This window comes from Myotis davidii, unplaced genomic scaffold, assembly GCF_000327345.1.
Source record: "Myotis davidii unplaced genomic scaffold, ASM32734v1 scaffold142, whole genome shotgun sequence".
Classification (NCBI taxonomy): Eukaryota; Metazoa; Chordata; class Mammalia; order Chiroptera; family Vespertilionidae; genus Myotis; species Myotis davidii.
The window spans coordinates 5,138,829-5,155,173 of NW_006294400.1; the positions used below are offsets into that span (position 1 = coordinate 5,138,829).

The 16,345-nt window shown below is 53.3% G+C and overlaps 1 protein-coding gene across 5 annotated transcripts in view; it reads left to right on the forward strand.

Moving 5' to 3' along the window:
- Positions 1 to 16,345, forward strand: part of LOC102775557 (regulator of G-protein signaling 3) — an 87,599-nt gene that overhangs the window by 59,405 nt on the left and 11,849 nt on the right. For 2 of the 5 annotated variants that reach the window (XM_006768612.2, XM_006768613.2), the window contains one exon: positions 13,612 to 14,577. In XM_006768612.2, the coding sequence (XP_006768675.1) occupies positions 13,612 to 14,577 (966 nt within the window). Of the gene's footprint in view, positions 1 to 5,151; positions 5,540 to 5,617; positions 5,740 to 10,422; positions 10,582 to 13,611; positions 14,578 to 16,345 lie in introns of those variants that run through there. The other 3 variants (XM_006768614.2, XM_015567110.1, XM_015567111.1) reach the window with 3 other exon arrangements.

Below are 16,345 nucleotides of genomic sequence, written 5' to 3' on the forward strand. Positions count from 1 at the left end.
CTGCCTGCTTCCCTCCTCCCCTCCCTTCCTTCCTCGCACACGTGTTTAATGTCTACTGTATGCCATGCATTGCCAGGTACGGGAGGTATAGACATAAAGGCCCAATCTTTTTTTTTTTAAAGATACATTTTTATTGATTTCAGAGAGGAAGAGAGAAGGAGAGAGAGATAGAAACATCAATGATGAGAATCATTGATCAGCTGCCTCCTGCACGCCCCCTACTGGGGATCAAGCCTGAAACCCAGGCATGTGCCCTGACTGGGAATCAAACCGTGACCTCCTGGTTCATACGTTGATGCTCAACCACTGGGCCACATTGGCCAGGCAAGGCCCAATCTTTAATTTAGTGCCAGGATAGGCATGTGATGGATGGAAACAACAGAGTTGGGATGGGGAGGCTTGGAGAGGGGGCTGTGGGAATCCTGGGAAAGCTTTTAACCCAGTCTGAGAGCCTCCATGAAGCTCTGCAGGAGGTGAGGCTGAATCTGGTTACAGAGACGCTTGTCCATCAAAGGAGCAGGTCTCTCTCCTGATCTGTCCACCCCTCTGAGGTGTAGATGTGATTCCCGCCCAGCATGTATCACGCCACATGTACCTTCCTGTCCTCCGGGAGGCCGTTTGATGTGTGTGTAGGTGCATGGGCCCTGGACTTGAGGGCATGCCCTTCCACTTTACAGCTGCGTGCCCTTGGGCAAGACCCTGGACCTCTCCATGCCTCCTTTTCCTCAGGCCATGGCCCAGCCTCATCCGGTTAAATGAGATGAGGTGGGTACCTGAATGCTTTGCTAGTGTCTTACCTCACAGTTCTAAACTGTGTTGTTTAAGGGCAACTGTAGTTCAGACTGGCTGGAGGGAAGAGAGGAGAAGTGATATGTATGGTAGAAGGGTCCGTTGGTAGGGGCAGAACAGGCAGGCGAAGCAAGGCTCTTGGCACAGGGTCTGGCACGGAGTGGGCATTCTGTCATGGGAGGTGGCATGGCAGCTCTGGAATGTGCTGTCAGTTGGAATGTGCTGTCAGAGATGGGTACAAAGGAAAGGGGGAGCCCAGCCCAGGAGGCAGGGGAGACACTGGGATAAAGGCTTTTGTTGGTATGTTTTTTAAAATAAACTTTTAAATTGGAGTGTAATTTACAGAAAGATGAGAATTATAGAGCCAATGAATTTTCACAAAGTGAACACACCCTCCAGGTCAAGAAATAGAAATTCTAGTCCCCCCCTGGGAACCCCTTGTGCCCCATTTCAGTCACTAACACCTCGAAGGTAACCCTTTTTCCGACTCCCTTCACTGATTAGTGGGGCCTGTCTTTGAACTTTGTGCGCATGGAGTCATTGAGAATGTGTTCTTTTCTACCGGCTTCTCTCAGTCATCATTTGATGGTGCGATTTGTCCATGCTATTACGTGAAGTTTCATTTTATTCATCCTCATTGCGGTGTGGCGTTTCATTGTGTGGAAATACCATAATTTACCCATTCTCCCGTTGATGGATATTCAGGCTGTTGCCAGTTGGGGGTTCCAATGAATAGTGCTGCTATGAATGCTCTTGCACATGTCTATTGATGCACTGTGTATACTTCTCTGTTGGGTAAGGACTTACGGTTTGCGACTGTGAGTCATAAAATGGTGTATAATTAGCTTTGGTAGCTACAATCATGTAATTTTCCAAAGTGTGACACCACTACACCCTCCTGGAGCAGCGTATGAGCACCGCACCGCCATTATTGGTGTTGGGTGTGCCGATAGCTCATTGTGGGTTTTGTTGGCATTTCCTCGATGACTAATGAGGTCCAACACCTTTTCATAGGTTGATGGGCCATTGGGATGAACTCTTTGTGAAGTGTCTGTTCAAGTCTTCCTCCCAGTTTTCTATCGAGTTATCTGCCTTGATTCTGATTGATTTGTGGGAGCTTAAACATGTTCTGGATAGTGTTTACTGCCGGATATGCACACTGCAAGCATCTCCTCCCACTCTGTGGCTTGTATTCTCACCCTCTTAATGCTGTCTGACCTGTCAACTTTTCTTTTTACGGAGAACGTTTTTTGAATCATCGTGTTTCTTGGCCCACTACGAGGTGATGGGTATAGTCTCTTATTCTATCTTGTGGAAGCTTAGTTGCTTTGTGGCTTTATATTTAGATCTAAAATCCAGTTGAAATAGATTCTTAGGCACAGCGTGGGCGTAGAGGGCGAGACTCCTTTTCTCTGAGTGGCTGTCCAATTTATTTAAAAGACCATCTTTTCTCACGATAGGGCATATCACCTTTGTTAGATATCAACTGGCAATCCATGTGTGGGCGAGCTGAGTTTTAAAGGTAGATAAGGAGCTTGCCAGGTAGTTAGGGAAGTCAGGGCATCCTAGGTAGGAAGTGCAGTGAGCACAGGTATAGAGGTGCCTGAGAGTAGAGAATGTTTGGGGAAACACAATGTAGTTGAGCCCTGACCAGCATGGGAGTTTGGAGGCACCGACCCTCTGCACAGTCGACAATCCACGTATAACTTTTGACTCCCCCAAACTTACTACTAATAGCTTACTGTTGACCACAAACCTTACTGATAACATAAACAGTCGATAACACATATTTCCTATTTAAATATATTACATATGTATTCTTATTGTAAGGTAAGAGAGAACAAAAGAAAATGTTAAGAAAATCATCAGGAAGAGAAAATACACGTACAATATTTTATTGGAAAAAAAGTCACATGTAAGTGGACCTGCGCAGTTCTTAACTGCGTTGTTTAAGGGCAACTATAGTTCAGACTGGCTGGAGGGAAGAGAGGAGAAGTGGTATGTATGGTAGAGGGGTCCGTGGGTAGGGGCAGAACAGGCAGGGTAAGGAGCTAGGACTGTACTGTCCCAGAGGGAGGGAGGGGTTTTAAGCAGGAGAGGGGTACAGTCAGGTTCATGTGAGGGACATGGGAGAAAGCCCCATGCCAGGAGGATGGCGGGAGAATGAGTTAGGAGCAGACTGCAAACCCAGCATATCCAGCCTTAGCATCACCCCTCAGCAGAGACAGAAGGTGTCTGCTCCAGGGGGGCAGTGGTGGAGGCTGCAGCCTGCCTGGGGCCTTGGAGGGTGACCTTTGGCCACAGGGTTGCAGCTGATGTCCAGATGTCCACCTCAGTGTCGTCAAGAGGAAGAGCCTCTTCCCCACCCGCCTCCAATGCCCTCAGCACTCCATGCCCTGAAGGAGGAGATATTTTAGGAACTGGGGCAGCCCACAAGGTGTGGGGAGTCTCTGGACACAGGGTGCTTTCTGCTTCCCCTGCCCTTGATGCACCCACGGGGAGACCTGGCCACACCCTGGTTCCTGAGACCTGATCCCTCCAGGCTGCCTGAGATTCGGCACTGGACGGACTCCCTCCTGGAGAGAGCAGCCCAGACAGGGGAGCAACTTGGCCTAGGCCATGTGGTGAGCCAGACTGGCCCAGCCTAGGGGAAGCTGAGTCCCTCCAAGGCCTTTGGTATGGGGCCTCAGTTTCCCCTCCTGAAATGTACAGATAATAGAACCCCCATCCTCGGGCTGTCGCGAGGGTCAGAATGTGTGAAGGGCCCTCTCCTGGAGTTGCGTGGGGAGGGGAGACGGTGGAGCTGCTGCTGCTGAGAGTAATCATTATGATTATAGGAACTGTGAATGTTTACTGAGCACCTACTATGTGCCAGGCTCCTCTGTGTGATGGTCTCCCAAAAATGCTGTGCTGTAGGGACTCGCTCCTTGTGTCACCATTTTATAGGTAAGGATATGGAGCCTTGAAGAGTGTAAGCAGGCTGGCCAAGGCCACTAAGCTGGGAGATGGCAGAGCCAGGATTTGAATCTGGATTTTGTCTGTCTCCAGACCCCACCGCTTCACCGGCAATAGGCTTCTCTCCACCACCCGGGCTCTGAAAGTGCTCCCTGTTCTCTGAGCTGTTGCTTGGAGTTAAGCCGTAGATTTTGGGTTGGCCCCTGGTGCTGGCCGTGAGGGAGAGTCAGGCAGTGGAGAGGAAGGCATGGTGGGCTGAGCACGCTGTGGGCCAGGCCCTGCCTCCCATCCCCTGGTAGCCCTGTGGGGGAGGCGGCACATGACTCAGCCACACAGTTAGGAAGTGGGACTCAATCCCAGGCCTGCCTGACTCCAAATCCTGGTCTCATGGCCACAGGGCTATTGGTGCCCTTCCCCGGGGTCCTCCTCGCTTGGCAGAGCTTTTTTGTTTGACACCTAGTGTAGGCATCGCAGAGAAGCCACATGCCGCTGGCTCTGCCTGTGAAGAGGTCCCCGGGAGGGAGAGAGTTTGGGAGGGTTGCCAGGTGAATGCTGTTCCGTACCACCCCTCCCCGCACCGGGTGAGTTGGACATCTGCCTTTCCGTCTCCACCTATTTGGGCTCAGAGCAGGGTCCCTGTAGCTGGTATTGCTCACTGTGCCTAGCACAGTGCCTGGCCCAGGTGGGTGCCTGGTAAAGTGTTTTGAAGGAAGGGAGGGAGGGAGGAAAGGCAGTGAAGGAAGCAGGAGAGGAATCGTGGGGCCTTTAGAGGCAGGCAGACCATGGTTTCAGCTCCGATCCCTCTACTTGCTTTTTGATATTGCTCAAGTTACTTAACCTCTCTGAGTCACCGTTTCCTTATTTGCAAAATGGGGCCAACGATGACCTCATAAGGTCGCTGGAAGTGAGCGTGTATGTAAAGCAACTGTCACAGTGCCTGGTGCCTAGTAGATGCTCAATTAATGGTCTCTCTCTCCCTCTTCCCCTACTTTTTCACCGTTTTCTGTTTCCATCATCTCTAGTTCCACCTCCCCTATCTCCATAGCACCAAGTTTACACTGCTTTCCGGATAAAGCCCAAATTCTGTAACATATCCATGCTTTTCTGCTCCACGGCCCCACCTGCACTTACTCGAATGTTCCATGCTGTCTCCTCCCCTAGCCCTTTCTGCTTTCATAGTCCCCTAGGGTGGTAGTGGGTGGGTGGGAGATTGCCTGGGCCCCTCACCTGGTTCTCTCCCTCTTAGGACTAATGCCTTCAGGGAAGGGAATGAGTCTGGCTGCTCTTTGGCTCCTTGTCCTGCACAGGCCCTTGCTGGTGGCTGGGGCTCCGTAGGTATTTGCTGAGTAACTCTGGCAATGGGGGTGGAGGTGAGGGTGAGTAAGCCAGAGGCTCAGTCCTGATGAGCCAAAGCAGGGCCTCCTCAGGCCATGAGAGGAGGGCAGGCCAGGCATTAGCAGGAGAGTAGAGAGCCCTCTAGCCAGGCCATCCCAGGCCAGCATTTAGCTGGGCTCCAAGGGATAGGCAGGAAATGGGCCTGAGGAGATAGAGATATCAGGGGAAATTTCTCTCAGGCAGAGAAAGTGGGGGACACGTGGGAAAGGGAGTGGTGGCAGAGCCCACAGGTATACAGGCTCCTGAGCAGAGGGCCCAGGGATGGGTGGGGCACGCGAAGCCCAAAGGACCTAGCGCCCTCCTTCTGACAGAGGGAGGCATCAGTCATCACAGGGAGAGGAAGAGGCTGGGAAGTGCCTGCTCTCCACGCCATGCCTTTCAGATGAGAAGAGAGCGACAGGTATGGAAGGGGTCTCTGGGGCTGGGGGGTGGGGACAGGCTCCTGAGCAGAGGGCCCAGGGATGGGTGGGGCACGCGAAGCCCAAAGGACCTAGCGCCCTCCTTCTGACAGAGGGAGGCATCAGTCATCACAGGGAGAGGAAGAGGCTGGGAAGTGCCTGCTCTCCACGCCATGCCTTTCAGATGAGAAGAGAGCGACAGGTATGGAAGGGGTCTCTGGGGCTGGGGGGTGGGGGGGCTCCCCCATGCAATGGAAACAGAGGTATCTGAGTCCCCAGATGAGAAGGAACGTGGCAAGGTGGTGACAAGGCTTAGTACTGGGAACTCAGACCTTGGGAACACCTCCTCCTGCCCAGTGAGAGGCTGGGCATCCAGGAGGGTGGGGAGACATCCCAGCAGGCTCCAAGGCCAGGCCTGGGGGGTGTCTTCTGCTTAACCTGGTGGCAGTGCCAAAAGCAGGGAAGGTTGCTTAGAGGAGGCTCCTCTCTTCTCATGCCTCAAGGCTTTGTCTTGAGAGTTTCTGAACTGAATGAGCTACTTCTCCTTGTAGCCTCAGTATTGCTTTCTGTAGAATGGGTATGCTCACTGCCCCCTGAGATCCTGAGAGACCTGTAAGTTACTGTGGGATCCTTTAGGAACAGAGAATTTTCCATCTGCGATTCAACTCCTCCTTCCTCTCGCTCCTCCAGCAGCTGGGCCTCTGTTTCTAGGGAACGTGTATGGGTAGCTGACTCCAGCTGGCTTGCCAGCTCCCCATCCTGGCACAGGTGCTCTGAGGTCATGCCTCTTTCCACTGCTTCCCGTCACAGAGGGAGCGGTGTGTGTTGGAACGGGTCCCAAATTAGATTCTGGTCTGGATTCTGTCCTGATTCCTTGGGCATGTCACCATCCTTCTCTGGGCCTTACCCACCTCATCTGTTAACTGAGGCTGTTCCCAGAATTACCTGGGGAGTCAGAAAAAAGTGGAGGTACCCAGGCCCTACTCGTAGGGAATCCAGTAGGCCTGGAAGTGGGCCCAGACAGAGATATTTTTAAATGTGCCACAGGTGATTCTACAATGTTCCTCTGTTGAGAACCAATAGTCTGGATCAGTGCTTTTCAAATTTCAATATGCAAATTAATCAGCCGGGATCTCAGTAAAATTCCAGAAGATGTGGACCGAGGCCTAAGATTCTGTTTCACATGAGCTCCTGGTGCTGCTATTGCTGGTTCATGGCTACATTCTGAGTAGGAAGAGTCTAGGTGGACCCATGAAGTTCATTGGATTTCTCATTCATTCATTCATTCATTCATTCATCAGACACTTAAGATTAGAGTAGTGAGGCTAGAGGGGGAACAGAGGCTCCCAGGGCTATAGAATCTGGACTTTATCTGGAGGGCATTGATGAGCCACATCAGGTGTCAAGCAGAGAAGTGATAGGGTCAGATTTGCACTTAGACGTCTCCCAGGCATGACTCAGAGAATGGCCAGCGGGGTCTGGACTGCTGCTGGGAGGTTGACATCAATCCTGATGGAAGAACACAGTGGTCTGGAGGGCGGTGGTGGTAGTGGAGATGGAGAGGGTGGAAAGATTATTCTTTTTTTTAAAAAATTAATAATCTATATTTTTTAGAGAAATTTCAGAAATTGAGAGGAAAGTACAGAGTGTTCCTACACATGCATAACCTCCCCCAGTGGAATAATTCTTAAGATTTTATGAGGGACAGTCAGGGAGGATTTGGTGATTGGCCCAAGGGGCAGTAGTGAAGGAAAAGGGGGGGAGAATGATACCCACGTCCCTGGTTTGGGCAACTGGTGTTGGCATCATTGATACCGAGACCAAGAGGAGGAATGGACTCGGGAAGACCATACCTTCAGGGTGGGACACATTGAATTGGGGGCACTGATGGGATATCCATCGGAAGGTTTCCATCTCCGTGCCTGGACTCCAGCCACACAGGTGCCCTCTCTGTTCCACCAGGCGCTAGCCTTCCTGGCCTTTGCATCTGCTGTGTCCTCCCCCCGCCCCCCCGAGGGAGCCCCTCCCTGCCCAATGAGCAGATTTCAGGCTCAGTGTCGGCCCACAGGGCGGCCTTTCCCCCTGCCCCTTTCTTCTTTCTCACAGCACCTTATAGTTTCCCTTCGCGCAATGGATCGCAGTTTGTATTCACCGTATGTTTCTGTGGGCGATGACTTGGTTAATGTCAGTCCCTCCTCTGTAGCCTGTGAGCTCCACCAGGGCAGGGGCCATGTCTTTCTCGTCCCCTTTTGTGTCCACAGAGCCGAGAACGGTGTTTGGGAGCAGCGCTGTCCCATGAGTGCTTGGTGGACACCTACTGATGGGACTGCGCTTAGGAGGCAGGTCTGGGCTGGCACGGTGCCCTGGGCATCGTCAGTGGGCAGATGGTGATTATAGCCTGGGGGCTGGATGGGTCCCTGAGAGAGCAGCAGGCCTCGGTTATGGCTAAGGAAACTGAGGGTCAGAGAGGTTATGCCCGAGGTCACCCAGCCAGTGTGAAGTCGGGATCAGTTTCCAGAGGGAGCTGGCCCCCACCTTGAGGCGTCAAGAAGCCAGGCCGGAGGAGCTGGTCTGAGGCTGGGTTGGGGAGCTCAGTGTCAGCCGAGCAACTGAGGTTCCTGGAAGCCAGCATTGAGCCAGGAACCCAGGAGCCAGGCCCGGAGCGTGCCAAACTCGAAGGAGTAACCCATCCCAAGTCAACCTGGAGGTCAAACTCTGGGCCAGAATTCTAATAGCTGCTCCCTTTCTCAGAGGCCTTTCGAGTTCACAGAGCACTTTCCTGTCCTTTGTCAGACATGATCCCCTTAGCTCTCTGGGACAGGGGGCAAGAGGCGTCCTACCCCATTTTTTTTGTAGAAAAAAACCAGAAGTGATAGCCAGGGTCCACACAGCTAGCAAATAATAGTGTGAGGGTTCCAGCCCAGGCCTCCTGGCTTTATGGCCCGTGCTCTTTCTGTAAAATCCTAGCTGTGCAAGAGCCACTCCCAGATGGAGGTAAACCCCAGCTCACACCTTCCCGTGCCCTCCCCTCCCCCACCTCATTCAGGAAGTGGTTTTTGAGGGCACATGTGGAGCTGGAATGCGTAGTGGATGTGATGAGTCATCTCAGTGAGAGCTGCAGGTTGACTCTGGGGTCAGCAGACCTGGCTCCACGTTGACTAGCTGTGTGACATGGGGCAAGTCAGTCCCAGCCGCTCACTGCCATCCCCAGCTGCGTTAGCTGGCGGGGATCGGGGGCTAGAAGCCAGAGCTGATGTGAGCAAGAGCTCTGGTGTCACCCCTGCCAGCCTGCCTCAGCCCGTGCCGAGCCCTGGATTGGATTGGGGAGAGGATTTGATTAGATCCTCACAGCAGCTCCATTTAGAGGGCCTGGTTCATTTCCTGTGTGCTTCTAGCAGGCGAGACACAGACAGAATTAACCCTGGTCCAGCCACGCCAAGGAAGTGATGGGTGGGGGTGAGGGACTCCCCGCAGGAGAGGGGCAGCTGCACTGAGGACTCTGCCTGCACTTGCTCCATCAGAGCACTCACCACGCTTGACAAGAACAATTGTCCAACCTTTTGTTTTTTTAGGCAAGGATTGTGTCCGACTTGTCCTCGGCTGTGCCCCAGGGCCTCACTCAGTGCCTGGAGAATGAATGAATGAATGAATGCATGCATGCATGTTGTCCCAGTCCCCTCAACCCCCTGCCCTGCTCATCCCGCTCAGAGCACTTTTCGTGTAGGACGCCTCTGCATGTGTCACTTCTTTGCTCACAGGACAGTCCCATGGCTGGCATCTGTCTATTCTGTGACATGTTCTCATCTTTATCTCCTCTCCTTTCCTAAATCTCTCATGTGCCACCCCTCCCCCCAGATTTCTGAGGTTTCCTGTATTTGCTCCAGAGGCCCTGTATTTGCCTTCTCACAAGGCACCCCCATCCCAGCTCTCCAAAGAACACTGGCCTGACCAAACCTACCTGGTGGCCCATCAGGAGCACAGGACAGAACCAGTGAGCTCTGGCCCTTGTTTGCAAGTATCTGCCTGTGGGGGATGAGCCTAAGTTTGGTAGTGCTCAGCCTGCTCCCCCTTCTAGGCCCCTGAGGGTCCCAAACAACTTGTGTGTAAGGGTCTAAGGAAGCAGGGAGAGACCCTCTGCCAGGAGACATGACCGAATCAGTCTCCGATTTCTTAGGTCATTTTCTGATCTCAGTTCCCCATCCTTAGATGGATAATAGCCACCATTTCATCAAATGCTTCTCCCGGGCCAGGCCTGAGGGACCCCTCTTGTGATCCGGGATGATATCACGGCTCTGTGTCTCTCCGAGGCTGGGGGGGCTTGGCCAGAGTGGCACAGCTGGAAAGTGACCCCGCAGGGATCAAAACCAAAGTCTGACTCTGGCATCTGAGCACCAAAATGCTGGGCACTCTGAGGGCCTTCCGTCCTCGGTGGTTTCTCAGCTGCCCGGGCAGGGCACCCCTGGGGACAGAGGCACTTGTCCTCCGGGCTTTCTTTGGTTTGGCCTCGGTTTAGGGCAAGATTGGCAGAGGCAGGCTGACTTGCATTTCTGGTTTTGGGTCTGTTGCTGCACTTTCCTGAGGGGTGGGCAGGCTCAGGCAGGCTGCAGGCACCCCTGGGCCTCACCCCCACCCCCACCCCACCCTCCTGGAAAGGGGGAATGCAAATGAGGCTGCTCCTTTCTCGGGGCCACTCGGGGGCCTGGCCCAAGGGCATAATTGCTGCTTCCTTCCATGGTCCTCCCAGGTGGGGCTGAGCTGAGCCAGTGTGGATCATCAGGGAGCTGGCTTTGGGCAGTTTGTTTTTCTTGGTGGAGACCGCTCCCTCGTGGGTGGGGCGATGGGCGGGGATCCGGGCTGCTCTGGGGACTGAGATCTGAAGGAGGCTTGGGGAGAAGGAGCTGGAGGCCTGAGGCTCTAACCCCCGCCTGGCCCTGATTGGTGCCTTTGGGCAAGTCCCTAGGTGACTGTCCAGGCTGGGCTCAGTCTTCCTGTCCGTTCAGCTGAGGCTTCCTCTGTCCGCCTGGGAGCAGCCCTTAGTTTCCAGGTGAGATTTCTGCATTGGGGGACCTGGCATCACAACCACTGACTTTGATTTTGGGGTGTCTGGGTTGGCTCCCAGGGGCCCCTGGGAAAGGCATGATGCTGTTTGAGGTCTGTGATCGCAGCATTTCCCTCTCGATCTATTTTTAGCCACCATGCCTACCAGCACCATAATCCCACTGAGAGCTTTAACTTTCCATCGTATGTTCTCCTGGCTGTTATTTGGGCGTGTTGGATGTCCCATGGAGGCCCCGAGGATTTAGTGACTGACTCAACCTGACCCCACAGTGTGAGTCTAGGTTGGCCCCTGCCCCTCTCGGGGCCTCAGCTTCCCTCCCTGTACAATGGGGATTTCGGATTGCTCATGTTTCAGGGTCTGAGGCTGCGAGGCCTGAGTGTCCTCTCCGGGGAGAGTTATCTCCCAGATTCGGGCAGGATTTCCAGGGCAAAGAGTCCATGGGGTGCATGGGCACGTGTCTTTGGCTTTGCCTGAGGACCATCCTCCAGCCCTCTGAGGCCTCCCCTCCCTTTCACAGCCACCATCTCTGCGGGGGTTGGGCACTTTCACTTTCCTGCTCCCAGGCAGAGGTTGTTACCCACACTGTGCTTTCACATCCCCCTGGTGCTCCCAGACCCCCGTGTGACCCTGACACACATGCAGCACCTGGCTGGCCACTGACTTCCCGAGGCGAGGTCTGGCTGGGCCTTCACCGGCACAGACTCCTGAGGGCTAACAGGTTTTCTCAGCCTCTGGGGCAGCCTTTTAGCCTCTGGGTGGCTGTGCAGTAAGTCACTCACTGCTCCTGGGCTCAGCTTTCTCATCTGTCAAATGGACATTAAGGGTCTCTGTCGCAAGAACTCTGAAGTGTGTTGTAGGGGTGTGTGTGTGTGTGTGTGTGTGTGTGTGTGTGTGTACGGACGTATGCACACATTCTCATGCAGCTGTACAGTTTCTGTGTAGGTGTGGTGCCTTTCTTCTTCATTAGTACTAGTTGGTTATGGCCTCTTCATGGACAAAAACTGGGCTCTACATAGTTCTAGCCACAGCATTCCAAGTTCTGGACTCTGATGAGCCCAGGCCCGAGACGCCCCGCTTCCCCCGTGACTGTGGACACTCTCCACCTCTGCGCCCCATTCTTCATGCGAGACAGCTGCATTCAGATTTCCTCCAGAGCACTCTCTTCCCCTTTGCAAATGAAATCTACAGGAACCCAGCAAAAACGCCGAGGGTCCTAGGGGTTGTGGGCAAGGCAGCAAATGCTTTCTCTTCTGTGTGGGGAACTCCCGAGGTTCCTCCAAGCTCAGTTTAAAAGTCCCTGGGTGCTCCCTCAGTGAGGGTCCACGTGCCCGTGACATCTGGTTAGTCCATGTGTCGGCAATATTTTGAAGTTCTTGTTTCATTCCATTTAGTATTAAACAGCTACTTTAAGAAAGATACTTAAACATTGACAGTAAGTTATTTTTTTGTTGACAATATTACAGATGTCTCCCTTGGCCCCCCTCCACCTAGACCCTTCCCCACCGCAGGCCTTCACCACATTATTGTCTGTGCCCATGGACTATGCATATATGCTTATAAATTCTTTTGTTAATCTCGTCCAGTCCTCCCGCCCCCTTCCCCTCTGAGATCTGTAAGTCTGTTCCATGCATCCATGTCTCTGGTCCTATTTTGTTCTTCAATTTATTTTGTCCATTAGATTCCACATATAAGTAAGATCATGTGATATTTGTCTTTCTCTGACTGGCTTTTTTCGCGAGCATAATAATTTCCAGGTCCATCCATGCTGCCTCAAAGGGTAAGAGACCCTTCTTTTTTACTACTAAATAGTATTCCATTGTGTAAATGCACCACAGCTCTTTTATTCATTCATCTACTGATGAGCACTTGGGCTGTTTCCTGATCTTAGCTATTGTAAATAACACTGCAATGAACATAGGGGTGCATGTGTTCTTTCTGATTGGTGTTTTGGGATTCTTAGGACATATTCCCAGAAGTGGGATCGCTGGGTCAAATGAAGTTCCATATTTCGCTCAGTCCTGATTGGCTGGATCCCAGCAGCAAGCTCACCTACCGGTTGGAGCATCTACCCCCTGGTGGTCAGTGCACGTCATAGCGAGCAGTTGAGCAGCCTTAGCATATCATTAGCATATTATGCTTTGATTGGTTGAATGGCCAAGCGGATGACTGGACACTTAGCTTATTAGGCTTTTATTATACAGGATTGATGGTAGCCATTCTGGCAGGTGTGAGTGATATCTCATTGTAGTTTTAATTTGCATCTCTTTGCTGATTAGTCATGTTGAGCATTTTCTCATGTCAGTTGGCCATCTGTATGTCCTCTTTGAAGAAGTGTCTATTCAGTTCCTTTGCCCAGGATTTAATTGAATTGTTTGTCTTTCTGGTGTTGAGTTGTGTAAGTTCTTTATATATTTTGGAAATTAACCCCTTATCAGGTGTATCATTAGCAAATATGTTCTCCCATACAGTGGGTTGTCTTTTCATTTTGTTGAGAGCAAGCTCTTATTTGAACAATTCATTAGGCTTTTTAAAAAAAACTTTGGTTCAGGTAGAAGGTACCCTTTGGCTGGGTCCAGGATTGTCCCACTTAGTGACTGCTGTGGCTTGGGGCTTGGTTTGGTTCTAGTCCATGAACGCAGAGAGAGCCTGGCTTCCCCTTTACTCATAGAGGTGACTTACCCACAGCAGGACTTGCCTGAGAGGGCCACTGGGAAGATTGCACAAAGGGTTTAATCTGGCAGAGCCCCTGGCACACAATAGGAGCCAGATCATGGTGGTTACCTCTCCTCCCCTCATGTTTTTGATGGGGTGGTAGTTTTGAGCAAGGAGTTAAGGCTGGGACCAAAGGGGCTTTTAGGTTTCCATCTGGTGCTTCGGCTTACAGACTGCGGGGTGCAGGGTGCAGGTGTGGGGTTCAGGCCACTGCCTGATTTTGTTTCAGCCTCTGTGTGCACAGTACCTGGCACCGTGTAACCCCCTCTTCTGAACCTTTATTGTTTTCTCTCTGTTTCCCAGATGTTTGAGTCGGAGGTGGATGAGAAAAGGGAGATGCCCTTGGAGGAAGGGAAGGGGCCAGGTGCCGACGACCCCCCACCCAGCAAGGACCCCTCTCCTGGACAGGAGCCTCTTCTGGGACAACACCTTCCACTCAATAAGGACTCTTCTTCTGGCCAGGAATCATCTCCGGGCCAAGAATCCCTATTGAGCAAAGACTCAGCTTCCTGCAAGGAACCCCCACCACGCCAGGAACCCCCACCAACCAAGGACTCCCTACCATGCCAGGAACCCCCTGCAGCCCAGGCCCTCCCTCCCTGCCAAGACCTTCCTGCTAAGCAAGAGCCCTCTCCCAGCCAAAACCCTCTACTTAGCCAAGACCTCCCTACCATCCAGGACCCTCCTGCTCAGGACCTTTCGCCATGCCAAGACCTACCCCCCAGCCAGGCCCCGGAACCAGCTGAGGCCCTTGCTGAGACCATGGGCTCTGGGGACCCTCCAGCAGCCACCGGGAGCCTGCCTGTGGCCTCCAGGCCAGCCTTTGTGATTCCTGAGGTCCGGCTGGATAGTGCCTACAGCCAGGAGGCAGAGGCAGAGGGCGGCAGCTCCGGGGATGAGGAGGATGCAGAAGAGGCTGAGGAGGGGGATGAGGGGGAGGAAGATGAGGATGAGGACACAAGTGATGACAACTACGGAGAGCACAGCGAGGCCAAGCGCAGCAGCATGATAGAGACGGGCCAGGGTGCCGAGGGCGGCTTCTCGCTGCGAGTGCAGAACTCGCTGCGACGCCGGACGCACAGCGAGGGCAGCCTCCTGCAGGAGACCCGCGGGCCCTGCTTCTCCTCCGACACCACCTTGAACTGCTCTGATGGAGAGGGCACTACCTCTTCCTGGGCCATACCTTCGCCCCGCACCCTCAAGAAGGAACTGGGCCGCAACGGCGGCTCCATGCACCATCTTTCCCTCTTTTTCACGGGACACAGGAAGGTAAGGAGGCCCAGGGGGGCGGGGGGGGGGGAGGGGGGGGGGGGATGTGGGTCCATGAGATGGTGGGTTGGGGTCCAGGAGCTGCAGGGAAGGAGCAGTCACTTTATCCCACCCCCACCAGGACCTTCCTGCTAAGCCTTCCGATGAATTCTTCCAATGAGCCTTATACCCATTTGACAGAGAACAAAACTGAGACCCAAGAGACCAGAAGGCAGAACCTGGACTTAAACCCATGGCTTTATGACTCCAGATATTGTGTTCTTACAGCTCCGTTGTACGGGGGACCCCCACAGAAAGTAGAGCAGATGCAGCCTAGCCCAGGACATTGTGTATTTGGATCTTAAAGACCCAAGACAGCAGCTAGAGAAACAGTTACATTTAGACGTGGCCCGGGCGTAGCCAGACTAGAAGTCCATCAGCCAAAAACAATGACAGCACATATTTTACTCCGCGCGCTGGCTTTATTCTACATAATTTACATGACTTCATTAATTCTCACAATGGCCCCGTGAAGTGGATACGATTATTGTTCTCACAGGAGAGGAAACTGAGGCACTGAGCTTGTCTCACAGCGGGTTTTTCAATATCAGAACCAGAATGAGCATCTGCCTCCAGGGCTGGAGCTCTTCACCACCATGCTGCTTGCCTCCTGCAAATATTTATAAGTCGAGGAATACGTGTGTGTTGATGTCATGCTGTGTGCCAGGCTCTGTTCTCTGGGCCCCAGCTGGGCCCCAGCAGTGTGTGAGGCTGCCCTCAGCCTGGGCGGGGGGAACTCTCTGTGTGGGCCGGGAAGGTGTCCTACCCGTGAATGACTGCGCCATGTCCCTGAAGCCCATTAGCCAGCTTGCGTCTGGGTTCTGTCTCTGACTGTGGTGCCTCGGCTGAGTCACTCAGCGCCTCTGGGCCTCCGTGTCCTCTGAGGAGCAGAGGTGAATGGCACTCACGTCCCAGGGTGGTTGAGGATAAACTGGAAGAGCCTGGGACCTGATGACATTCGTGCAGACGCTAAGCGGATGCTGTTGAGGTGCTGACAGCCAGCGCAGTGCAAGGTGTTGTTGTGACGACTGTTGTGAGGCTAGGCGGGTGGGGGCGGTCCGTGTCCACAGAGGTCAGCTGACCCTCAGAGACCTGGGAGCTCAGGGAGGAGAGACCCCAGGGCCCAGGGCCATCAGGGAAGGCTTCAGAAGTCTTCTCGCCCCCTCCTGTCTCAGCTTCCCTCAGCTGAGCCTGGAGACTTGAGCAGGTTTGGAATAAGCAGAGGGGCTAAGGCGGGCATTCCATGGAAGCGGACGTGGCCTGGACAAAAATGCCCACAGAAGCCAGTCTGGCTTGAGCAGGGGATTCCTGAACTGTAGGGGTGGCAGGTGCATGGCACCTTGGAGGAAAGGTGGTCAGGCTGGCAAAGCAGGCTGCGCCCTGGAGAACAGGACCTTAAACCTTGGGTCCAGGATGGGAACGAACTCCCAAAGGCATTGGGATTGGATCTCAGTTTCCTCATCTGTCAACACACGTGGTTCTCAAACTTGGAAGTGCTTCCAGTTCACCAGGAGGAGGTGATGAAGAGACAGGGTTCTAAGTCCCCAACCCCAGACTTCTGGAGTCAGGATTTCCACGGGGGGATGCTCAGACCCTGCATTATAGGCAAGCCCGCCCACCGCCTCAGGGATCGTGATGTTCCTGGTAGTTTGAGTGTCATGGTCTTAGGCCATTTCTTGATGCAGCTGCTACAGGAGAGAGTCCAGACCTCTGTCCTACGGAGGTGAGG